The sequence below is a fragment of the Palaemon carinicauda genome, chromosome 33 (assembly GCF_036898095.1).
Source record: "Palaemon carinicauda isolate YSFRI2023 chromosome 33, ASM3689809v2, whole genome shotgun sequence".
Classification (NCBI taxonomy): domain Eukaryota; kingdom Metazoa; phylum Arthropoda; class Malacostraca; order Decapoda; family Palaemonidae; genus Palaemon; species Palaemon carinicauda.
In genome coordinates, this window is record NC_090757.1 from 63,937,656 (window position 1) to 63,963,468 (window position 25,813).

Genomic DNA, 25,813 nt, shown 5'->3' on the forward strand with positions numbered 1-25,813 from the left:
AATACAGCAGAAAAACCTTAACAAGGTCGTTAACGACCGGACAGGTAATTACCCACCTGTTAGTGGTGGGGGGACCGCCGGTCGGTAGCTGCTGTTTACCTTCAATCGGATTCTAGCTAGGACTATCCTAGGGGGCGGTGAAGGAGGGAAGATTTGTTCAAAGAATTCGGGTCTGTATGTTAGGAAAAATACAAACTCTGTTTTAAGTTTGTCATTTGTTCCTACACTTGATACAAACCCTCATTCTTTACTATAGGAGACTTAGTCTTAAGGCAAGGGTGGCCATGGAGTTCCCTATTCCTAGGGAAGATAGTCCTCAGACTAGTCTCCTTTGAAGCAACAATCTTCCGTTAATCTTCTTTCTTTGTAGATCCCCATAATCTCAGCACGACTGAAGGTTTGTAGCTTCGAGGAAACAAATGTTTCAGGATGAAGTGGGTCAGGAACATTCGACTCGGATTCCTTGAAAGTTAGGATTTCCCCGACCTTGCAAAGGGAAAACCTCGTGATCACGAGTATAACTTATACCCTGTGAGAGGAATCAGATGAGTGTCTCATGCCTTATTTCCAATGGCGAATCCAGCTGAAACTGGATACAGACTAGGATCCCCAGATGGGAGGGAGAAGGAGACAAAGAAGATAGATGGATGTCCTTCTTAAAACCTAGTGTAACCCAGTATCCTCAGCCAATGGTTACTGTCCCCTGAAAGGACGTAAGGTAGCTACAGCACCCGTTAACCTGTCACGATAGGCTCTATAGAAAGCGGTGAATGTAGATTGGCGTTTCCAGACCCCCGCACTTAAGACTTGGGAGGCTGAGAAATTTCTCTTAAATGCCAGTGAGGCACCCACTCCCTAACTTGATGGGTTCTGGGTTGTGCTGCCTCTGGGTCTCCATGAAAAGACCTCACAATAACTTTCTTGAGCCAGAAAGGGATCGTGTTGCGAGAGGTTCTCTTCTTTACCTTGTTGGTACTAAGGAGGAGATGACGGAGACGTGATCTGAAAGGTCTGGTGCGCTTCGGATATTTCTTTAGCGCCCTGACTGGGCATAGTAACGGCTGGTCTGTATCCTGTGTTACCTTATTGTGGCTGGAAAACTGAAATTCTCAAAATCTCTCATCGGTAGATGAAGGATTATGAGTTTAGCCACCAAGCCCGGTACGAAGATGCGAGACATCACCCCCCCTAAGAATGGGTGACGACGTAAGACAAACCATGTAGCTCACTGACCCTTTTAGCCGAGGACAGAGATACGAGGAAGATGGTCTTGAGGTTCAGAAAGTAGCCTGAGGCCCTTAAGGGCTCAAAGGGCAGACCCTTCAGGGAACATAAGACACGTCTCACGGTGATGGTCTAATCTCTACTGGGGGGCAAGATCACTCAAAACCCCGAATCAACCAAGGTGATGTCTTCTGAGGCGGAGAGGTCAACCCCTTCTCAGTCTACAGATGAGCCTCAAGGTTGAGCGATAGCCCTTAATCGCCGAGACTGAGAGGAGGTTTTCCTCACTGAGGTACAAAAGGAAGTCTGGGAACTACTGATTCCTTCCTTTTGAGAACCCAATTGCTCCACATGGTCGCTGTTGTAGCGGTTAAGAAGTCCATTGTCTTGGCCCCAGCAGTTAGAACTTCCTGTAGGGACTGCCTGGAGTCTTGGCAATTTGACAAATCCCCGTGGCTCGTGAGGTAGCCGACTGTACCAGACCACGTGTCAAGCCAGAAGGGACATTGAAGTGCCTTCCATTGCCGAGGCTTCCGTGACTGAGAAGAGCCTGGAAGAGTAGAGTGTCTCTTTGAGGACTAGCCCAGTGTGAGCCTCGCCATGAGGGGATCCAAGATCAGAGAAAGGTTGACGTCTCTGATCTCGGCGAACAGCCAGGTTTAAAGGTTTAAAGGTCGCTCAAGAATGGCAGAGGCAAGGGACAGTGACACTGCACTAGCAGTTAGGACAATGCCCTAGAGACTGACCATATATTATATGGTCAACGACCAAGCCTCCTCTCCATTCCAGCTAGAACCAGGGAGGGCCAGGCAGTGGCTGCTGATGACTCAGCAGATAGACCTATAGTCTCCCCCAAACCACCCAACCTTAGCTCAAAAGGATGGTAAGGTTGCAGGCACTAATGGCACTAACGAGTCTGAGTGGTACTCGAACCCCAGACTGTCAAACACCAATCAGAGACGTTACCAATCAGGCCACAGCCAGAAGATCAATTCTGGTCTTAGGGTTTGGGGTGGACGACATAGCCAGTCTAAGGCTGGAGCGTCAAGAGGTCGAGGAGACAGATGCAAATCGCCGAGGCATGAGATATTACACATAGTTCTTAGAGTCCTTAAATAGGAGGATTCTAAGTCCCTCACCGGCAGCTCTTCCGAGGAATCCTCAGGCTGCGCTAATTCCTCGCGTGTTATTACAGGTAAAGTGGAGACGCGAGTAGCAGACAAACCTTATGTCTTACCCCTCGCATCCTTCTTATTGAAAGGGGAAGAATGGTAGAAGTCGGAGTGTCTGGAGGTAATGGCGAAGACCGTTGACGAAAGACTCTCTGTCATAAGAGTAAAACTCTTGATGACGATTGTCGCGCGCATAGAGCTAATTGTTACGAGAGCTCTGTGCTAATTGTTACGAGAGCCCGACGACTCAGAGTAACTGAAACTCGAAGGTTCCAAGTCGTGTGAACTCGGAAGTCCAGCGCGACAGAGGCCCGAAGGACTCCTAAGGTCATGAGAACCTGTAGGATCAACATGACGAGAGTTCAAAGGCTCCCGATCACTCCCGCCGAAAGGGTGATCGTCACGAGACCCCGAGGGGTCAACGTGAGGAGAACCAGTAGGTTAAAAAAGACGTCTCCTTACAGCACGAGGGGGAGAACGTCAGGGATGAAGATAACTCCTCCACAGGGTAGATTTGTTCTCCCAAAGGAGAACATCGCTTAAGACAAAGCTCTCGCTCCGCCCCTGGAGGAGAACCAAAAGCGTAAGGGGGAGGAGCGTGGATCAGCAAACTCCAACAAGTTTTCTCTCATGAATGGGAGGAAGGTTCTCCTGAAGAAGATCGCCTAAAACAAGCTTTCTCCCTGCTCTATGGGGAAAAGCGTAGGCGTAATAACCTCTCTCTCTCGCAAACGAGGGAGAAGTCCTCCCGAAAGAGGATATTGCCTAAGGCAAGATTTCTCCCCGCTCTATGGGAAAAAGTGTAGGCGTAATAATTTCTCTCTCGCGAACGAGGGAGAAATCCTCCCGAAGGAGGACATCGCCTTAGACAAGCTTTCTCCCAGTTCTATGGGAAAAAAGCATAGGCGTAATAATCTCTCTCTCACGAACGAGAGAGAAGTTCTCCCGAAGGAGGACATCGCCTAAGACAAGTTTTCTCCCAATTCTAATGGAAAAACATAGGCGTAATAATCTCCCTTTCGTGACGAGAGAGAAGTCCTCCCGAAGGAGGACATTGCCTAAGACAAGTTTTCTCCCAGTTTTATGGCAAAAACGTAGGTGTAATAATCTCTCTCTCGCGAACGAGAGAGAAGTCCTCCCGAAGGAGGACATCGCCTAAGACAAGCTTTCTCCCAGTTCTACGGGGAAAAAAGCATGGGCGTAATAATCACTCTCGCGAACGAGAGAGAAGTTCTCCCGAAGGAGGACATCGCCTAAGACAAGTTTTCTCCAAGTTTTATGGAAAAAACGTAGGCGTAATAATCTCCTTCTCGTGAATGAGAGAAGTCCTCCCGAAGGAGGACATCGCCTGAGCCAAGCTTTCTTCCAGCTCTTATGGGAGAAATGTGTAGGCGTAATAATCTCTCTCGCGAACAAGGGAGAAGTTCCCCTTGAAGGAGGGACAAGCCTTAAGACTTGCTTTTTCCCCAGCTCAAAGGGAGAAAGAACAGTCTTCGGGGACCAGATAGCAGAGGTAAAACTCGTCGAGCTGTTCGCAACTCTTCACGAAGGAGAGAAGGTTGCTGAATGGCTGAATTGGGGGTGGTTCTCTCACGCAGCCCAATTCCGAGGAAGGTTATCACTCCCTCGTAAGGGGAGGTTCTCTAACCCCTTGAGGCGAATCTCCTGGCAGCAATCTGTTTCCCAACAACAAGTTGATCAAGTTGCAGGTTGACAATGAGTGCTACCTCATAACATGGGCAGCTCATGAGCTGCCACATAAAGCGCAGGATAACGAACAGAGCGGCCGAAGCCATCGGTATTGTGTTCTACGTCGCTGCTATCTGGGTGCTTTCTTTTAGCCTCTCTAACACTTTTTCCCCTTTTCCTTCTGCTCTCAACTGAAGAGAAGAAGGGCCGAACCCCTGCATCTTCTTCCGAGGTTTCCGAGAGACTCGTAATCCTTAACTCATTAGGGAGCAAAGGAACAGGGGAGGTTGTCCTGTCTGAAACACAAGAGCGAGGGATTGACCCCGCGAGTGTATGACCGGAGATTTGCGTGTGTAGCGCTAATTGTGTGCGAACACCTTGCGTGACGGGAGTCTGAAGACTCTGCCATAAGAGTAAAACTCTTGATGGTCATGGGCGCAGTGTTGGTTGAGCGTACGCGAACACTCCGCGCGACAAGAGTCCGAAGACTCTCTGTCATAAGAGTAAAACTCTTGGTGACTTCTTTCATGAGAACCAGAAGGTTCAGCGTGATCATGTGTGCCCCTAGAGGTTGTGTTGCGAGAACCTGAAGGGCCAGAGCAACGGGAAACGGAAGTTTCCCTTGTCACGAGACACCGAAGTGTCAGCGTGACTAAATGCACGAGAGCCTGAGGTTTCAGCACTTTGAGTTGCGAGAAAACTAAGGGATTGCGCACCGAGAAACCGAAGTTTCCTTGTCATGAGACCCCAAAGGGTCAGAGATCAAGAAGTCGAAGGCGAGAGCGATCTTCTCTGAAGATAAGGAGTGAAAGCGAGGAGAAGCGCTGTTTCTGACTCTCTAGAGCAAATGGAGACCCTCAAACTATTATGGGAAGAAGAGGGTTCGAGGTCAGGACGTGCTTTGCCCTTGGCTGCGCTCCTGGCTTCTTAGATGATCCCTTGCAAGAGAAAGACGACAGCGAGGCAGAACGATGACGAGAGGGAGCGCTCTTTTTAGGTTTGTGCCAAGAGCGCCTAAAGTCTCGAGGAGAGACAGAAGGCGAGGAAGAACGAGACCGATGATGTCTCTTACTATACTGCCTGTCTCTTCGGCGAGAACATCTAGGTGAAGGCACGCTAGCTCTCCTTGTCTCCGGTGAGAACGTCTGGGCGAAGGAGAGCGAGCTCTCCTTTTCCTCATCTCTCTCTCCCTCCTAGCCTCCGAAGAGGGCGAGGACGATGAGGAGGAGGAGGAGGAGGAGGAGGAGGAGGAGGAGGAGGAAGGAGGAGGAGGAGGAGGAGGAGGGAGGTACTGCGATGTTTGCGCTCGCTACGTTGTCATTTGTAGATGCGCAGCGGAGTGCGAAGTAGGCGCCACAGGAGCTGAAGTTACTATATCCACTAAAACTTCCGTGGGCGTCGACTGAGTTGATGGGAGGTAGGCGAGGTCCGGAACTGCCGAGGGTTCAAAAACAGAGGGGACATAAGGCACTACCTTGCCCGCGAGGAACTGGTTCCAAACTTCCTCTGAAGGGGAACAAGGAAGTCCAAGGGTAGGCCATACCACACGTACATGATCTGGAATGGAAGCAGTAACAGAGTCATTCCCCGTGGCGGAAAGTATTGCCCCACTGAGGGAGGCAACGTGATCCGCCTGACCAGGAGGAATGGGGGTTAAATCAATGGGGCCACTCTTCCTTGACTTCCCCCCGGAGGGAGGTAGGCAAGGAAGAGTCTGAAGGGAGAGATCGAGAGGCCGAAGAATGAATGAATGAATGATTTGAAGTTTTCAGGCATCCTAGAGGCCGAAGAAGAGGTCCGTGACTCCTTACCTTCGACGGTGATCCTTGAGGTAAAGAGTCCTTCTAGGACTTCCTATTCTACCTCTCTCGAACTTCTCCCATTGAGAGGCCGACAACTTCTACATACTTGACAGGGGAAGCCTTCAGAACACCTATGACCTCTGTATCCAGGGCATAGGGAAAGAGGATCCACCTCTAGCGGCGACATAAGGTGCCCGGAACACTTCCTCATAATAGAGGACATTACATCTAACAAAGAAAAAGAAAAAGGATTAATCAAAAAACCAAAACAGAAAGGCTAGTCTGCCAGTCAAATAAAAGCAGGAGCAGCGGTGTTACCACTGCGATGGCTAGAATTCGATTGAAGGTATACAGCAGCTACCAACCGGTGGTCCCCCCCCCCCCCCTTACAGGTGGGTAATTACCTGCCCGGTCGTTAATGACCTTGTTAAGGTTTTTCTGCCATATTTTCCAGCTCGTGCTAGAATATCTCCTACAGTAAAGAATGAGGGTTTGTATCAAGTGTAGGAACAATTAAAAATTCTTCCCCTCTGGGAAAAAAGAAAAACCCAAACCATGGAAGGGAGAAGTTACCCCCCAAGAGTTGTCAGCAAAGAGTATTCCTTCCGATAAACTCGCGGGGACAAACAACACCCACATCTGAAAATTGCCACATTACTCTGTAATGTAGCTGAAGAGAAAAATCAGTCACGTCTGTAAGAGAAAAAGGATGAGCGTAATGGCTAAGCCATGAAAGGAGAGAGCGGAGACGTCCGCTCTCTACCAGCCAAAATCAAAAAGTGACGTAGCTCACAGCTGTAAGAGTATATACAGGCGGCTAGGTAACCCGCGCCTACCCCCTTAAGTGGTTAGGCAGGGTTGCCACCTAGCATTTTCAATCTGATGGCTGCCTTCCAGCAACGATGAACGTATATCCACATAAATAACAAAAGGTTTGTTAGAATGGGAACAATTTAATTTTAAGACGTGGTGCAGTAATGTGTAGAATATAGAAATCCACTTTTGATGGCATTTGTGGACTATGAAAAAGCCTTTGATAGTGTGCACCGGCCAAGTCTTGGAGAGGGGAGGGGCATGATATGAACCTTAGACGAGTACTATATAAAAATGGTATTTTTATTATAAAATTAATTTTTAAATATACTTACCTGGTAGTTACATATATATAGCTTAAATCCAACGTTTCGTAGAGCGCACGACAGAAATTCAAATTTTGCAGCAATCGCCACCATGACAGTAGGTGGTCATACATGAGTGCCATCTCTCATAAGTTACTAGAACCATTCCCAACATTCCTCAGAAATTCCATGCCCTTGTTTTCAGAGGGGAGGAGGGAGGGCCCTTTTATATATGTAACTACCACTGCACTGCGTCATTTTACGTGCCACTGAACACTAGAACTTTTAACTATTTCACATTAGATCATAATAGACCTGCCCGTTGCGAGAGATTATATTCTTTCGCAAAGGGCTAAAAAGAAAATACAATAGGTTATATGATTAATATTAGTATTCTCAAAATCGAAATATTAAATAACGATATAAGTATTGTGAAACAATAACAATCGTCAAGAGTACTACGTAGCGTAAATTGACTGTACGCTCGTGAAATCTCTATATAAATAAAAAATTAACTAAAGGAAATATACTAATAGGACAAATATATACTTAAAAATAATATATTTCCCTACATTATAAAAAATCAAAATACTTATGATTAGTAAGTTAATATTTTAAACATTTCTCGCAAGAAAAAGAAAATAATTCACATAATGCAAGTCATACTAAGTAGATTACGTCACAGGATTGTGACGTCATCGCGATGGCGGACTGATTTCCTTCGAGGCATTCAGATCTCGCCCTGCTAAGAGTTTATGTCACATAATTGTGATGTCATAATGTTTTAATGTTTTTCCTTCCATTATATCTTTAAGAGTTGTACGTTATTTAATAAAGTAGGGGGAAAAAATTCATTAATCCTATCCATTTCAATCTTACGAGCATAAAAAAGAAAACAAATACACACATGCCCTTTGCTACATACTGTGTGGGAATCAAGAGCAGCTTGAAAGCCAGTCTAGCCCTACACACAAAGTTTAACAACAGAGAAGCCATCTTGAAAATCAAGTTAAATTAAACTGTCCAAGTTGGACCAACAAAAAACTATCTTATTTCGTGTGAAAAGGAAAATCCAATATCTTTGATAGTTGAAAGGGAGCGAAAGCCATTAACAATAATCAGACAAAAAGTACTTCACAAATTGTAGAATAAAGTAATATATCAGCGAAACGAATTTCCTAGGTGTTGACTCGATCAACGGCAGGGAATTTCTGAGGAATGTTGGGAATGGTTCTAGTAACCTATAAGAGATGGCGCTCATGTATGACCACCTACTGTCATGGCGGTGATTGCCGCGAAAATTGAATTTCTGCCGTACGCGCGACGAAACGCAGGATTTAAGCTATATAAATGTAACTACCAGGGAAGTTACATATTTAAAAATTACTTTATAACTGTACTAAAATTATATTTCTATGAACCTTACCCAATGTTCATAAAGCTGGCAACAGCACACTAATGGAGGTAGGACAGTGAAGGAAAAGGCTAGTCAATCTAATACCAAAGATTAAATAATTACACAAATTAGCTATGACTCATCTCCTGTAGATAAAACCTCAATGGTAAAAACCACCAGCTAGTAAGCCTCTCCCAACACATGAGACAAAATTTAATGTTAAATACCCACAAGTGTCTAAAAATTAATAAAAAATTGAAGGAATTTAATAAATATGAATTAATCCCAAATCAATAAAACTTTCAGTAATTAACACTTGAAAAACAGCACTATCACAGTCCTCAAACTCACCCAATCTCATTAGGAAAATAAATAATAAATTATAACAATAAAAACTACAAGAATTACAATCAATTCCCTAACTGAATAATGCCAGCAACACAAATCTACATACCTTTTGGTCAACTTTGGCAAATAGCTGCTGTGGAGTAATGTTTGCTGGTGGTTTTGGAAATCCAAGGACTATCAACATGTTCTTCAATTCCCTTGCATGCTCACTTTCACGCTGTGAAAATTAAACAAGAAAATAAACTTGAAATATGACAAATTCGGAGATAATTTGCATTTTTCCTAACTATACAAACCTTAGCTACTTAAAATGGGTAATTACTTTCGGTGTAGCTGAAAGGACGAGCCATTAGAATTTTAACGAGGGTTTACTACCCCACCACTAGTTAGCGGGGGGTAGGGAGGGTAGCTTGCTACCTTCCCCCCTCACACACCTGTGTGGAAAGTTCACTTTGCTTAGAGGTAGGACTTCACGGGGGACAGGGCTGGCGGGCAAGTTTGATTAAATAGCTAAAGTTTGTATAGTTAGGGAAAAATACAAATTATCTCCGAATTTGTCATTTGTTCCGTAACTGAAATACAAACCACGCTATTCAATATGGGTGACTCAACCCTTAGGAAGGGTGGAATAAGTCCCAGCCATACTGGCTTTTGGCTTTTGCCCGGGGACTCATTATCTGAGTGTGTCAGCACTCAACAATAAGGAGTCCCTGCACCTCGCTCGCACCTTGCTATGCAAGGGCTGCGGCCTACATAAGCTTTGTGTGAAGGAATATGTGCGACTCGTCCTAGGAAGTTGACCTGAAGTTCTTTAGATAGAAACTTTAGGCTAGGACTCTCCTAATACCACCTCGTCAGGGTATGGGGACACGACAGTATTAACTTAATACTAGGAACACAAGGGAACATGGTTTACCTGCAGTGGTTTAAGGTCAGCTGTGCAGAGAACCCAGGATGCTGCTTTCCCCAAGAGAGGGGAGGATGAAGAAAAGAATAAGGGCCCGACATACCTTTTCTTTCATGCAGACTAAAACCGGGTAACAATGCCCTCAACCCTCTGCTACTTGTCCATTAAGGAGCCTGAGGTTTAAACCAGCTGTTGTGCAGCCACCACATGGCCGATAGAGAACGTATCAAGCCTCCTGTGGGCCACGTCTTGCAGGTAGTGGGCTGTGAAGGTCGTTTGACGCTTCCATACCCCTGCTTGTAGAACCTGCGTCACTGAGAAGTTCTTTTTGAAGGCCAGGGACGTAGCTACACCCCTGACATCATGAGCTCTAGGGCGACGTGATGGAGGAAGGTCAAGATTCAGGGACAGATGGATTGTCTTTCGAATCCATGCTGAGATGGTATTCTTGGTAACCCTCCTCTTCGACCTCCCAGTGCTAACAAACAATGCCTGCACTTGGGGACGAACTGCAGCTGTTCTTTTCAGATATAGCCTCAGACTCCTTACTGGGCACAGTAGGAGATGGTCTGGGTCATCTGTTACGGAACGAAGACTCAAAATCCGGAAGGAGTCGAACCGAGGGTCAGGCACTCCCGGATTCTGAGTCTTAGCAATAAACTCTTGGACGAAGCTGAACGTTACCTCCCCCCATCCCCTTGAATGGGCGATGTCATACGAGAGACCATCAAGTTCACTAACTCGCTTGGCTGACGCCAAAGCTAGTAGGAACACCGTCTTCCAAGTCAGGTGGCGATCTGAAGCCTGGCGTAATGGTTCGTAGGGAGGTCTCTTAAGAGACCTGAGAACTCGAACCACGTTCCATGGAGGAGGTCTCACTTCCAACTGAGGGCAGGTAAGTTCATAACTACGTATGAGTAGGGAAAGTTCCAGCGAAGAAATGTCCACTCCTTTGAGCCTGAAGGCTAGACTTAAAGCTGAGCGATAGCCTTTCACTGCCGAGACTGAAAGGCGCATTTCTTCTCGCAAGTACACGAAGAACTCCGCTATTGCTAGAATAGTGGCAGCGAGTGGAGAGATACCCCGTCCACGACACCAACCTCAGAAAACTCTCCACTTTGCCTGGTAGACCCCTGCGGATGACTTTCCAGGCATCCTTTCCGCAACTTGTTGCGAAAATCCTCTCTCTGCGAGGAGACGCTGGATAGTGTCCAGGCGTGAAGCCGAAACGAAGCTACGGCTTTGTGAAAAATGTTGGCGTGTGGTTGTTTGAGTAGCTCGTGTCGAGGAGGGAGTTCTCTCGGAGGCTCCGTAAGGAGTTGCAGAAGGTCGGGACACCATTCCGCGTGATGCCACAGTGAAGCTATGAGGGTCATCGAGAGATTGACCAATATTCTGGTCTTGTTGAGTACCTTCCTCATCAGACAGAACGGGGGAAAGGCGTATACGTCGATGTTGTCCCACCGTTGTTGGAAAGCATCTTGCCAGAGAGCCTTGGGATCCGGGACTGGGGAGCAGTACAGCGGCAGTTTGAAGTTCAACGCTGTCGCGAACAGATCCACAGTCGGGGAACCCCACAAAGTCAGGACTTGTTGGCTACTTGACGATCCAAAGACCACTCGGTACTCACTATCTGAGACGCTCTGCTCAGACTGTCGGAGAGCACATTCCTTTTGCCTCCTTGACTCCACCGAGACTTGAGTCGCCATTGCAGAGATCTCCTTCTGAGACGACCGTTGGGAACTAGACGGGCCAAGGATGAGAGATGGCCGAGGAGACGTAACCACGACTGGGCTGGGAGTTCGTCTCGTCTGAGGAAAGGACTTGCGACCTTCCTCAGCCTTGCTATCCTGTCGTCTGATGGGAAGGCTTTGTGGAGATTGGTGTCCAAGATCATGCCTAGGTATACCAGTTGTTGAGATGGAGGCAAAGAAGACTTCACAAGATTTACCATGATCCCTAGATCTTGGCAAAGTCCCAGAAGTTTGTCTCGGTGTCGAAGAAGGGTTGACTCAGAATCTGCTAGGACCAGCCAGTCGTCCAGATAACGGAGGAGACGGATGCCGATCCTGTGTGCCCACGAAGATATCAGGGTGAAAACCTGAGGTGCTGTGGAGAGACCGAAACACAGCACCTTGAACTGGTAGATCTTGTTGTCTAGACTGAATCTTAAGTACTTCCTTGAAGACGGATGGATTGGGATCTGGAAGTACGCGTCCTTCAGATCCAGTGTACACATGAAGTCTCGCGGTCTCACTGCGAGTCTGACCGTGTCTACCGTCTCCATGCTGAACGGAGTCTGCTTGACAAACCTGTTCAGAGCTGAGAGGTCGATGACTGGTCTCCAGCCTCCAGACGCCTTCTTTACAAGAAAGAGTCGACTGAAGAAGACTGGGGACCCGTCGACGACCTCTTGGAGAGCGCCCTTCTTCAACATAGTCTCGACTTCTGCCCGAAGGGCTTGCCCCCTTGCCGATCCCATGGCATAGGAGCTCAACGACACTGGATTCGCTGTCAGGGGAGGTAGAGATGTTAGGAACGGGACGCGATATCCTTGACCGATCACGGAGATCGTCCAGGAATCGGCCCCAAGTTGCTGCCACCTGTCTGCGCAACTTTGAAGGCATCCCCCTACTGGTGGCATGCAGGGGAATTGCCAATCCTAGCGTTTGCGGCCTCGGCCACTCCCCCTAGGATTTTTCCCTCCCCTGGAGGACTTTTTGCCTTTTTTGTCTTTGACAGGAAAGGGCTGCTTCGACACCGTTGCCTTTGCTGCTACTGCCGGTTTCGTCGTCTTTGTAGGGCGAGGTTGTTGAGGTGCTGGAGGTTTATAGGACTTTGATGTTAAAGCCCTATGGAGGAGGGAGTCCTGGTTGGACTTCCTCCACTTCTCAGCCGCTTAGTCTACATCTTTCGGCTCAAACAGACTACTCCACAAAAGGGAGGAATGTCTGAGCCTACTCACCTCGGTGCTGGGGACCTTCGAGTTAAATCTTTCAGACACTGCATCTCGTCTTTTCAGGATAGAATTAGCCCACAAGTTCGAGACTTGGTGGGCTAGAAACTCGATGGTACGAGTGCCTGAAAGAAGGAAGGTCTCCAAGGCCTTCCTGGTACTCGCCTTAGACAAGTCCTCGGATTGTATCAGGAGGCCAAGAGACCCTAGCCAGATATCCAGCCACGAAGTTGCCTGTATGGCACACTTCGCTACCTTCTGGCTGAGGATCTCCGAGGCCGAGAACGACACTGGCCGGTTGGAGTTTCTCTCAAGAGGGACTCCCCTGGAGAGCTCTTCCACCGAGTGGTGGAGGGGAAGAGCTAAACAGGACTCCTCCATGATCTCGAAGTACCTCCTCTGGTGAACACGAGGAGGTGGGAGGAGTTTGTTTCCGGCACTGGAACGGCTGGAGGAGGCAAGCTCAGAGAGCTGGCTCTCGACCTTATCTCTGGCACTCTTAACCCTCTGGGACCAAGGCATAGCCGCTCTGGCTTTAGGGGGCTTCTGGGTACCAAAGACTCTGTCCAGAACCGTGTCCTTGCCCTCTCGAGGAGGAATCTCTGGATCCGCGAATCCGTTAAGGTTCCTCATCAGAGTCAGAACTTGCCAGAAGGCATGTTCCAACACTTGCGGCTCTCCTTCTGATGGACTAGCAGCATGGTCTCCAGTCCCCAAAGGCTCTTCTTGGGGGGACTCGTGGACGTTCTCTACGGGCTTAGCTGGCTCTGGTCTGATCCTCGAAGAAGATTTCGGAATTGTCTTGGAGTCCTTTGACTCCCTCCTTGGAGGGATGCAGGATTCCAACAAAGATGGTGGGGGGCTCTACTCCACCTCCACCCGGGAAGACTTCTCAGCGCGAGGTGGGGTTTCTCCCATTGGTGCGATGGGAGAACGCCTCACCTCACGTGAATCCCCTGAGGACGGGAAATCCTAATCCACAGGGGAGGGAGAGAAAGTCTGGGGGGGGGAAGGAGCCTTCCTCAAAGACTTCCGCGGAGCCAGTTTCGCCCTAGGAAAATTTACCACGTCGTCCACTCCTCTCTTCCTCTTCAGGGGGGCCGAGATTGCTGCTGATTTGAGGCCTAGTTCAGAGAAAGCGGGCTTGAAAGCCTGCGCAACCGCTCTGATCAAGGGACCAAACCAGGGCTGCCGACTGACAGCAGCGCTGTCAGACACCCTCTGGAGGGAAGGGGATCGTAAGATCCCTAGGAGTGGAAACTACAACAGGGTCTGCCTGAAAAGAAGCTGTGGAAGAAACGTTCCTGGATCTGTCCGGAGATTTCCCTCCCTCCATTGAGCGCGCTGTCCTGCGCTTACGATGAGGATGACCTGACTGCGAGTTGTCCTGCAGCCTCTTGTGTGGGAACGCGCTGTGAATCACGCTGGGCATCGCGCTGGCGTTCGCACGATAGGTTATTGCCTGGATCGGGAGCGGGCGATCGCTCGCGCGCGCGGGCGAGCGTTGACGCGTAGGAGAGGGCGCGTGGGCGAGCGTTGACGCGTAGGAGAGGGCGCGTGGGCGAGCGATGGCGCGCAGCAGAAGGAGCTCGTGGGCACGTAGGCGACAGGGCGCGCAGGTGAAGGAGCACGTTGGCGCGCGTTCCGGAGACCTCAGACAGTGTGTAGCCACAGGATCGAGAAAAGCCCGTAAGGGCGAAGCCGTTGGGCACGCGCGCGCAGGGGAAATATCCCTAGCGCGCAGGAAGGCACTCATCTGGAACCGTAGTTCTAGCAGTGGGCACGTGGGTGTGCGATGGAGACTGCGGGCGATGGCACGTAGGTGAGGGATGGCGAGCAGGCGAGATCCGGTAATGCGGTGGAGAGCGCTGGCGAGCAGGGGAGGAAGAAGTCTTCCCTCTGGAGACCAAATCCGAAGATCGTGGGCGAGCAGGCGAACGATGGCGCGCAGGCAAGCGCTGGTGGGCAGTAGAACGCTGGCGCACAGGAGATCGCTGACGAACTGGAGAGCGCTGACGAGCAGGACACCGTGGGCATGCATGGCGCGCATCAGGCTGAGGGCGCGTAGTGGTGCGCTGGCGAGCAGGAGATCGTGGGCGCGTTGTCTCTGGAACTGCTGGGCGAGCAGGAGATCGTGGGCGTGCAGGTGAGCGCTGGCGAGACGTGTTTGCAATTGGCGAGCGCTGGCGCGCAGGAGAACATTGGCGCACAGGGGATACCTGGCGCTTAAGGGACTTACAATGTGTGAAAGCCCCTTTTGCCCCGAAGGAACCGGTGCCCGTTAGATAACGGGATGGGTGGGCGCCCACAGCGCATCTGCAGCCAGGAAGGGCGACGGCAGGTCTGGCAGGAGAAGGAGATCGCGAACGATCTGCGGAGAGGTCCAGGTCCAAAGAAGTAGCAGGAACGGTCGCTGAAGGACGAGGTTCCTCCGCGGCGGACTGCGAGGATGAAGACCCGAAGAGGCGCCTCCTAATACCCTTGTGAGGAGAAGGTAGACCTCGGCGACGAAGAGGAAGGCGAGCCTTATGTCTTATACGTCCTCTGGGCGCAACAGGCAGACCATCGGCAGTCCTCTGAAGAGGAGTCTCTGTCAGTGAACTCCCCCGGGGGGAGAATCACCTGCAGGAGAGACCGTTGGACTTAGTTCCTCCCTCAAAAGCTGTTCGGAGGGGGGAGCTAAGCCTTCAGCTACAACAGGATCAGAGGTTGGAACACTCTCATTGGAAGCCTCTGCCACAACAGCCTCGACGATAGACAGAGGGTCAACCTCTGCTACTGTCGGTGACTGTTTGACAGCTGCTCCCAACTTGATCATGTCAACAGGGCTTCCTTGGAGGGCGAGCCCTGAAGCCCCAAGGAAGCCCAAAGCTGTAAAAGATCATTATTACTCACATTCACATTAGGAAAAACAATTAAATCCTCCCCCGGGGGAGGCAACTCCCTCTCCCAAACCCCGAGATCAGTCAACAACAATACGACCTACGCTACCACTTGACGGCCTCTCAAGAGAAGCCGATCGAATGGGAGCTTCGGAGGAGGATGGGCCACGGAAGAAGAGTCCTTAGGAATTTCCTTCTTCAAAGAAACCTTTGAAGGAGAAATGTCCCGTTTGGACTTCTTTTTCCGGCGCCGGGAAAACCTCTCCCACTGGGAGGTAGACCACTCCTTACATTCAATACATACATTACCACTATCACACCGTTGACCTCTACAATAAGGGCATAAGGTGTGCGGGTCGGTGTCTATTGACGACATGAAGGTCCCACAAGAGCGGTCAGGCAACCCAGGACACTTCCGCATTGTAGAGGCCAACTTCACAACACTCTAGAAAAAGAAAAAGCAAAAAACATAAGATTAATAATGGCTGTCGTGTAGGCGAGGGTGACAGCGGACACGTCCGTCAAGCACCCGAGCCGATAGCAAAGTGAGCTTACTACACAGGTGTGTGAGGGGGAAGGGTAGCAAAGTGAGCTTACTACACAGGTGTGTGAGGGGGAAGGGTAGCAAGCTACCCTCCCTACCCCCCGCTAACTAGCGGTGGGGTAGTAAACCCTCGTTAAAATTCTAATGGCTCGTCCTTTCAGCTACACTGAAAGTAATTACAAATATTAAATAGCGTGGTTTGTATTTCAGTTACGGAACAAATGGTATTTTTATCTTCTCCATGTGGAGGTGATAGAAACTGACATTTTACCAAATATAAATCAAGGATATATAATTCTCAAAGTATTCCTGTTGGGTTGCCGGAATAATGACATTAATTTATGGTAGTAGGCTGGCTAGGACCCCAGCCACCCACTGAGATACTACTAATAGAGAGTTATTGGATCCTTTGACGGGCCAGACAGTAATACAATGGATCCCTCTCTCTGGTTACGGCTCATTTTTTTTTTTTTTTTGCCTATACATACACATAATGGTCAAGCCTATTCCTTACACATTCTCCTCTTTCCTCCTACACCTTCTTCTTCGCTCATGGGGCTAATTACTGTACTGTAATTGCTCGGTGGCTACTTTCCTCTTGGTAAGGGTAGAAGAGACTCTTTAGCTATGGTAACCAGCTCTTCTAGGAGGACACTTCAAAATCAAACCATTGTTCTTTAGTCTTGGGTAGTGCCAGAGCCTCTGTACCATGGTCTTCCAATGTCTGGGGTTAGAGTTCTCTTGCTTGAGGGTACACTCAGGAACACTATTCTCTTATTTCTTTCTTTTTTTCTTTATCTTGTCTTTCAAAATGGTGTGTTGGGCAGACTTAATAGACAGGCCATGGATGCCTGGTGGTTTATCAAGAGGTTGTCTTTTCCTTGTGATTCTTTTTCCTTTAAGAACCATCCTTACTGTCCTCCCTTCAGTTGAAGTGGCTATCCTGGAGGGTATTTAAGCCTTGCATGGGGTATCGACTCCTCCATGTTGACCAGTTTTTCCGACTTTTTTTTCTATAATCTAAGGATTTGATCAATCACTTTACTTATATTTCTGTTAATTTTGTTTATAGGTATGATATCACAAATTTTAAGTAATTTGTATTTTTCCTAACAGTACTTACCTTGACCTACTTTCTTAGGAGTATCTGGGATCTCCTCCCAACCGACCAGAATTTTGTGTAGTTTACCCTACTCCCGTTTTCTATGCGGGGTAATCTCTGGCAGAGTGATACGCACCACGAGGCGACCCGGGGTCAGAGAGCATGCTTGCTCAGGTCTCAATCTCCATTAAGTTTAGACGGATAGGTTTCTATGTAGTCCTGTAAGGCACTCGGGGCAGGATGGGCGGGCCATAACCCGAACTACGGGGCAGGATGGGCGGGCCATATCCCGAAAGTAGTTCGAGGTAAGTACTGTTAGGAAAAATACAAATTATTTAAAATTTGTGATTTGTTCCAACACGTAGTACTTACCTCGAACTACTTTCTTAGGAGACTTGTACCTTAGGAGGTGGGAGTGTCCTTCAGGACCTAGAGACCGTGATGAGGAGAGAAAAGGAACCTAGATAGGAGGCTAGGTTCTGCCGACCCCAAAGGAAAACACGAGAAAATAGGGAAACTACTCAAAAAACTATCTTAGGGTCTAAGTAACTCACCTCTGCAAAAATCCTTGGAGACGTATTCTTCTACTGACAGTGTATCCCATGGCAGTTAGAGGATTTTAGGGTCCTTTCAGGGAAGAAAATAGGGGAAAAGAGGGGTAAGGAAGGAACCTGTCTCTCTTAGACTTACTGCCCGTGGTTTTCCCGCGGAATACACCTTTAAATCTTTTGGAGCGCGGAAATGACGGGACCGAGAGAGAATCCGTCCAGGGACCTCCTCGAACAATCCATTAAGTAGTGAGCTGTGAAGGTTGACTGACTAGACCATGTACCTGCCCTCAGGATTTGGCCCACTGCCATGTTCTTCTCAAAGGCCAACGAAGTACTTAGTCCTCTAATGTCGTGGGGTCTAGGCTTTCCCGGAAGAGGAACCCCTGCACTACTGTAGGCTCTCATGATCACCTGCCGTACGGGTTGTCCAAACGAGGGATAGCTGGCTCTGAGAATCCTTCAAACTTGGGGTCCCAAACAGCTGGATTCCGAGTCTTGGCTACGAAGGAGGGTAAGAATCTGAAGGTAGCTTCTCGCCATCCCTTCGAGTGTGAGACCTCGTAAGACAGCCCATGAATCTCACCTACTCGTTTTGCTGATGCCAGAGCTAACAGAAACACCGTCTTGAGGGTGAGCTCCTTGTCTGAGATGTCCTTAAGGGGCTCGAAGGGAGGTCTGAAAGCATCTTCAGTACTCTACCCACATCCCACTGGGGCACTCTAGCAGCCTGGGGGGGGGCACGACTGCTCGAAGCTCTTGATGAACATCGAGATATGTCTGGAGACCCCTAAGTCGATGCCCTTCAGGAGGAATACTTGTCCCAGGGCTGCCCGGACTCCTTTGATGGCTGGGATGGACGTGCCCACTTTGTCCCTGAGATAGACCAGGAAGTCTGCTATCTCGTGAATGGAGGCCTCTAACGGCCTAATGTTCTTCGAGGAGCACCACTCTGTGAAGGTAGCCCACTTCCCCTGGTATACCGCGACTGACGAACGTTTCAGGTACCCTGACATCCTCAATACCCTCCTCGATGAATATCCTTCCTTCCTCAGGAGAGGCTCGATAACCTCCAGGGACCGAGGGTTTTCGTGGAACCTGTGGAAGTGAGGCTGCCGGAGAAGGTCTGGTCTGTCAAGAAGAGGCCAAGGTGGAAGGCGCGCCAGTTCCTTTAGATCCGCGAACCACTCTCTCTCCGGACAACAGGGCGCTACCAAAGTCATCCACAGGTTGTTCGCCCGTCTCACCCTGTTGAGGACCTGTCTGAGCATCCCGAAGGGAGAGAAGGCGTAAACGTCGAGGTTGTCCCAAGGGTGTTGGAAGGCGTCCTCGAACGCTAACGCTATTGCTGGATCTGGTACAGAAGAACAAAACACGGGGAGCTGTGCGTTCAGTCTTGTGGCGAAGAGGTCCATCACCGGCGAGCCCCACTTCAGAATGAGGGACTTGGCCACTTCTGGGTGCAGGGACCACTCGGACCCTACCACTTGACCCATCCTGCTGAGGCCGTCGGCCAGGACGTTTCTCTTCCCCGGAATGAACCTGGCCGAGATTTTGATTTGCTCTACTTCGGCCCATTCTAGGAACTCCATCGTGAGACTGCACAGTTCCTTCGACTTCAGTCCTCCTTGCTTTTACACGTAGGCCACCACCGTGGCGTTGTCGCACATCGGCGCCACAGTGTTTCCCCGGAGCAGATGGACGAACTCTAGGCACGCCCTTTGCACTGCCATCATCTCTAGCACGTTTATGTGCAGGCTCCTCTCCTCGCCTTCCCATTTTCCTTTTGCTGTCTTGTCGAGGAGATGGGCACCCCAACCCTCCTTGGACGCGTCCGTGAACAGGAGTATCTCCGGAGGGTCGTTTTGGAAGGGCATTCCCTTGAGGGTGTTCAATCTGACGTGCCACCACTCCAGGACTTCCCTCGTCTTCGGGGACACCGGGACTATCTTGTGCGGGGAGTCCCCCTGGTTCCAGAGCTCCTTCAGGTTCCACTGCACTCCCCTGAGTTTGAGCCTCCCCTGGGGGACTAACTTCTCCGACACGAGGTGGCCTATCAGTCTTTGCCAGTCCTTGGCTCTCCTGGGCTGGCCCGACAGGAAGGGCCGGAGTATCTGTTCCACATTGTCCAGTCTCTCCGCGGTAGGGAAGGCTCTCGCCAACCAGGAGTCTAAGACCATTCCAAGGTAGGTCATCCTGGTTGGGACTTTTGCAGGTTGATGATGATACCCAAGACGTTGCAGAACTGCAGGAGCTTCACACCTTGCTCCCTTAGTACTTCCTCTGAGGCTGAAAGCAACAACCAGTTGTCTAGGTACCGAATCAGCCGTATGCCCTGTTCGTGTGCCCAGGCTGAAACTGTTGCAAAGATCCTCGTGAAGACCTGAGGAACTGTCGACAGTCCGAAGCAGAGGGTCTTGAACTGCACCGTTTGAGTACCCCATTTCACCCTTAGGTACTTCCTGCTGGAGGAATGGACAGGGACCTTGAAGTAGTCATCCTTGAGGTCTATGGACATCATGAAGTCCTCCTCCCTCAAGGCCGCTAGGACCGACTTCGGGATGTCCATCTTGAAGTCAGTCTTGCACACAAATTTTTTGAGGGCTGAGAGGTCTATGACCAGTCTCCAGCCCCCTGTCGCTTTCTCCACCAGGAAGAGCCTGCTGTAGAACCCTGGACCTGGGTTCTTGACTGGCTCTACTGCCCCTTTCGCCAGCATTGCCGAGACTTCTTCCTGCAATGCTGCTACCCTCAAGGGGTACTTGGGTGCCAACCACTGCGCCTGTTGATCTGGGATCAGAGGTGGGGGGTCCGCTAGGAAGGGCAGCCTGTACCCTTCCTTTAGTACAGCTACGGTCCACGGATCCGCTCCGTGGTCCCGCCATGCTTGCCAAGATCGTTTGAGGCATCCCCCCACCTGAGGCGTCGGCAGGAGTAGGGGGCCTCTCTTCCTATCTCCTTCGAGAGGTGCGGCCTGAACGCCCTCTCCTGGCGCCCGAATAGGAAGGCCTGAAGGCTGACTGCGAAGTTGGAGCTCCTATACGGGGGGGCTGCGAAGACTGGGGCCAGGCCGTAGTCGGGGCGTCCCTTCTGGGTTGGCTAGGTGAAGCGCAGGGAGGGAGAGAGACGTCGGAAGATGGTCTTCTATGGGCAGGTCTTGTTGGAGGGGGTCTGGGCTCTCCTGCATCCTTCAGTTTCCTGACCCTCTCTACCGTCTCCTCCACCGCCTGCAGAGGGAACACTGACTCACCCCACAGGGGTAAGTTCCTAAGGGACCTCGCTTCCCTGTCCGGAAGCCTCCTGACCAATTTGCTGAGAACTGTGTCCCTTTTTCAAAGAACTCAGTTGGCTGCCTGTGAGAGGGAATGGTAGGACAGGAACTTGAGGGCCTTACCCCCTGAGCTAATCACCTCCTTCAGCAATGTCTGGTTCTCCTGAACCGAGAAGTCGTGCGAGGCCTGAAAGCCCACCAGGGTGCAGGCCCACCAATCTAGCCACGACGAGACGTAGACCAGGTCCATGGCCAAATCCTCCATCATGGAGGTCTCCGACGGGGAGAAGTAAACAGGGGCGGCGGACGCTCTCTCTTCGGCGGCCCCCTGACCTAGGATGGCGACTCCATGTTCTACTGTACAGGGACCCGCACGGCGCCCTTCAGGGAGGTAGAACCGCTTCTGGGTCTTGAGACCCTGGAGGAGCTTGGAGGCGCTCTGACTCTTGGGGGCGTCTGCATGGCTGGCCACTATCTTGTCGATATGCGCCATGCCCAGCCTAACGTCTCTAACCAGGGGAAGAGCCAGTGAGGGCCTCTTCTGCACGGGGGTATTGACCAATCTGCTGAGGTCCGAGAGCCAGTCATCGTCTGTGGGGGGCTTCGGCTTGTCCAGCCTGTGGTGCCGTCTAATGAGAGCTATAACCTTCCTGATGCTGAGACCTCGGCCGCTGAGCCTTCCGCGCCGTCTCCTAGGCCCTCCGTCGGATGTTCCTCTGTCTGACAAGAGGCACCCCCGATGGAGGGTGCCGCTTGTGGAGGAGGCATCTTTTTGTCGCGGCATACCCTCGGCGGTTCTGGATGGAGGACGGGCATCGCCGTTGGGACGGAGGCCTCCATCCTGGGCTTGTCTCTCCCCACGGGGGACCAGGCTGCTGCGGGCTTCCTCATGGCTGCTTGATGTCTCTCGCGTTCCTGCTGGCTTGTCAAAGACTTGGAGGCTGGGACACAGCTGCCAGCCCGAAGGGGCGACTCTCTCCGCTGAGCGGATGGAGCCGGAACCTTCAAGGACTTATGCCTGTCTCCTGGGGCTTGAAGTGATGACTCCCTCCGACGCTCAGACCTGCTGCAGGGGACGTACTTTACGGTGGGAGAACGAGCCCTTGCGAGCCAGCCAGAGGTACCTGGAACTGCTGAAGCTCCCAGGAGGTGGCTGCGCGGGATGGTGACACGCACCCATTCCTCCCTAGGGGAGCGGCTTCTTCTGTACTTCCTCCTGGGGGATCTAGCGTACCTCCTGACGTGGCGAGATCTGAAGCGGGAACGGGAACGGGACCTCCTCCTGCGGGACCTGTCTCCTCATCTCCTTTGGTCCCTCGGAGCTCCATCCTCCGAGGAGTAAGAGTATGACTCGAACGAGGAGCCCGAAGACCTGTAGGACCGCACCGAAGGTTCCGAGTCGTCCCGCGTCGCTGGTGGTTCCACGTGTCGATCCGTAGGCGACGAAGGCTCCAGGAAGACGGGAGGGAGCGTTGCTGAAGGCGTTGGGGGAGAGCGAGGCAACTTCTTGCTGGGGAACCAGGCCTCGAACTCTTCCTCCAGCCTCATGGGCAACCTGAAGGGCGTCCCTGACGGCGCCCACGCGAGGGGATCCGACGGCGGCGAGTCCTCCTTCTCGGCGTCTCCCCCGGCTGTAGACGTACCTGAAATACAGGCCCATGAAGCGGGGGAAGAGGCTGTAGCAGCCTTCTCCCACATAGGATCGTCGGAAGAGACTGGCACCAGGACTCCGTCCTCCGAACACACTCAAGCGCCACACGATTTACCGGCCATAGGCCCGGGACAAGCACTAGTAAGGCACCTCGAGACACAGGAACACAGAGGGAAAGGGAAGGAAAGGGTATGGAAAGAGCACAATGGGACCACGTGGGGACCGCGTGAGACACAAAGGGTCGCACTGGCTAAGGAGAGCGCACCGAGATGTTATCGCAACGCGACCAGAAAACTTAATGGAGATCAAGACCTGAGCAAGCATGCTCTCTGACCCCAGGTTGTCTCGTGGCGCGTATCACTCCGCCAGAGGTTACCCCGCATAGAAAATGGGAGTAGGGTAAACTACACAAAAATCTGGTCGGTTGGGAGGAGATCCCAGATACTCCTAAGAAAGTAGTTCGAGGTAAGTACTCCGTGTTGGAACAAGTATCTTTTTTATTACCATTAATTCTTTTGATGTCTGGAGACATTGAGCAAAATCCAGGATCAGTCAGTCATATATTTCGTCAATATCGTCTACTGTACAGAATTACAATATTCATGGTCTTCATGCAAATATTCAAGAGCTTACAGTTGCATCCAGACATATGATATTCTTTTGTGCTCAGAAAATTTTGTTAATAATATGAGGCACTCATCTGAGCTCCTTATAACTGGTTTTAAGAAGCCAATAACTTTGAAATGCAATGCCATGCCTAGAGCCAGGGGAATGGCGGTGTATATCAGGACTGAATACTCTGCTTCTCTTAAGTCCTGCTATGAATGTGGATGTCATGAGGTTCAGCTAATGAAAGTTTGTGGCAGGCAAATTTGTGTTCGATCAACTGGAATCCAGACATGGATGATTCTATCTTCAATAATCTTCTTACCATTATGGCTAAGATACAAGATGATGATGGAAAGGCCTCTTTTGTCTTGATGGTGATTTCAGTTATTGCCATAGGGAGTGGTTCAATTCCGTTTCTCCTACCATTTGCCTTGGCTTGAGAACTTTAGACTTTGCCTCTGAATCAGGCTGTGAGTAAATCATAAATGAAACTACTAACAGGTCTGATAACTGCTTGGATCTCATATAGACCGACTCCCCTGGCATTATTACGAGTAAAGTTGGTTCTCCAGTAGGGACATCTGATCATGCCTTGATTTCATTAAAAATGTGAAGAATGAGCAGCCTGTTCCTGATGCATCATACTCGTGTAAGATTTACATGGAATCTCACGCATACTGGAATGGAATTTTGCATGAACTTTTGGGCTCAAATTGGTCAGTTGTGATTGTAGACATGCTTATTTGGAGAAGCAGGTGGCCTATCATCTTTGGAAGAGTAAAAGATCAGATTTGACCAGGAATAACTATACTCAGCTTAAGAGCTTTTGCTTCAACTGAAAAGGAATCAAATTTAACCATAAAAGAAACCCTTTCTGGTACAACAGGAGCATAAGTGGTGGACTACCATTAAATCTGCACTCTTTGGTGTAGATGCAACAGTTCCTCCTTTACTTAAACCAGATGGCTCTGTCCCTCATAGTACAAAGGAAAAGGCAACCCTTCTGGCTGATGTGTTTGACAGTAAGCAGAGTATTGAGAAACTCAAAACTTCCTCATTCCTGTTTACCCGAGGCTAAACTAACTAGGTTAGCTTTTCGATCTCAGGAAATTGAAGCTCTCTTGATGGATCTTGATGCTTATAGAGGTGTAGACCCAAATGGTATCTTTCCTTTGTTTTTTATAAAAGCTGCAGATTTCTATGCTCCTAATTTATCTGTTATTTTGCACAAGTTAGCAAGAAGAGGTGCTTTTAGCACTTGTTGAACTAGTAATGTCACTCCATGATGTAAATGTGTTTGTGGCAACTCAAGTCCAACTGATTACTGCCCAATTTCCATAACTTGCATATCTAAACTTTTTGAACACCTTTTGGCAAAACATCTTTACAGGTTTGCTGAAGGTTTTACAGGTTTGCTGAAGGTAATCAACTGTTCCCTAGTTTGCAATTTGGTTTCCGTGAAGGCCTTGGAACATGTGATGCCCTTCTTACAATCTCCAATGCTGTACAGAAACCCCTTGATTGGGGTCAGGAAGTTTGTATGATTGGCTTTGATTTTAGTAGTACCTTTGACCACGTTAATCATGAGGGACTTGTTTTAAAACTCAAACAATTGGGAGTAGGTGGGTCATTTCTTAGCATCATTATTGAATTTTCAAGTAAATAGATTGCAAAGAGTTGTTGTTGATGGGCACCATAGTGAGTATAAGATTGTGATATCTAGTGTTCTACTGGGTAGTGTTCTTGTAGTGTTCTTGGACCGTTACTTTTCACACTATATAGAACTGACATGTGGTTTGGCCTAGAAAACAATGTTGTTGCATATGCAGATGATACTACTCTCTTTGCATCAATTCCATCTCCTAAATGTAGATCTGGGGTTGATGAATTCCTGAATAGAGATCTAGCTAAAATTAGTGCATGGTGCAAATTATGGGGTATGAGCTTGAATTATAACAAACCTCAAAGCATGATTGTACGTAGGTTAAGGACATTGGCTCCTCAACATCCGGATCTCGGCATTGATAATGTTTCTTTCAACTTTGTATGAATCTTTTAAAATCTTAGGTGAGATTCTCAACAGCAAATTTACTTTTGAGAAACACATTAGGTCTGTATCTTTATCAATTACACAAAAAACTGGCTTATTGATAAAGTCTTTTAAGATTTTTTGTGATCAATCTCCTGAAGCGTTTTAATTCTTTCATTCAACCTTGTTTCAAGTATTGTTCTCCTGTCTGGTCTTCAGCTGCTGATTCTTATCTTAATTTGTTGGACAGGAACTTACGGACAATTAAATTTCTTATTCCTGATCTAGATGTTAAATCTCTGGCACCGTTATTCAATTAGTTCATTATGCAAGTTGCATGAGATTCTTTATAATTCTGACCATCCTTTACAGTCAGATCTTCCTCGACAGTTTCATCCTGTTAGTAATACTAGGCAAGCAGTTAATTCTAATAGCCAGGCCTTCTTCTTCATCAGGCTCAATATAACAAATTTGAAAGTAATTTGTATTTTTCCTAGTATACAAACCTGGAGCTATTTATAGGGCTGCGCCGAAAGTATACCCTATAAATAGCGGAGGGTTTGTA

At 49.3% G+C, this 25,813-nt stretch overlaps 1 protein-coding gene across 2 annotated transcripts in view; it reads right to left on the reverse strand.

Moving 5' to 3' along the window:
• LOC137625973 (protein FAM98A) overlaps nucleotides 1-25,813 on the reverse strand; it is a 182,805-nt gene that overhangs the window by 90,976 nt on the left and 66,016 nt on the right. For both annotated transcript variants that reach the window (XM_068357046.1, XM_068357045.1), the window contains exon 4: nucleotides 8,856-8,966. In XM_068357046.1, coding sequence (XP_068213147.1) covers nucleotides 8,856-8,966 — 111 coding nt within the window. The remainder of the gene's footprint in view (nucleotides 1-8,855; nucleotides 8,967-25,813) is intronic.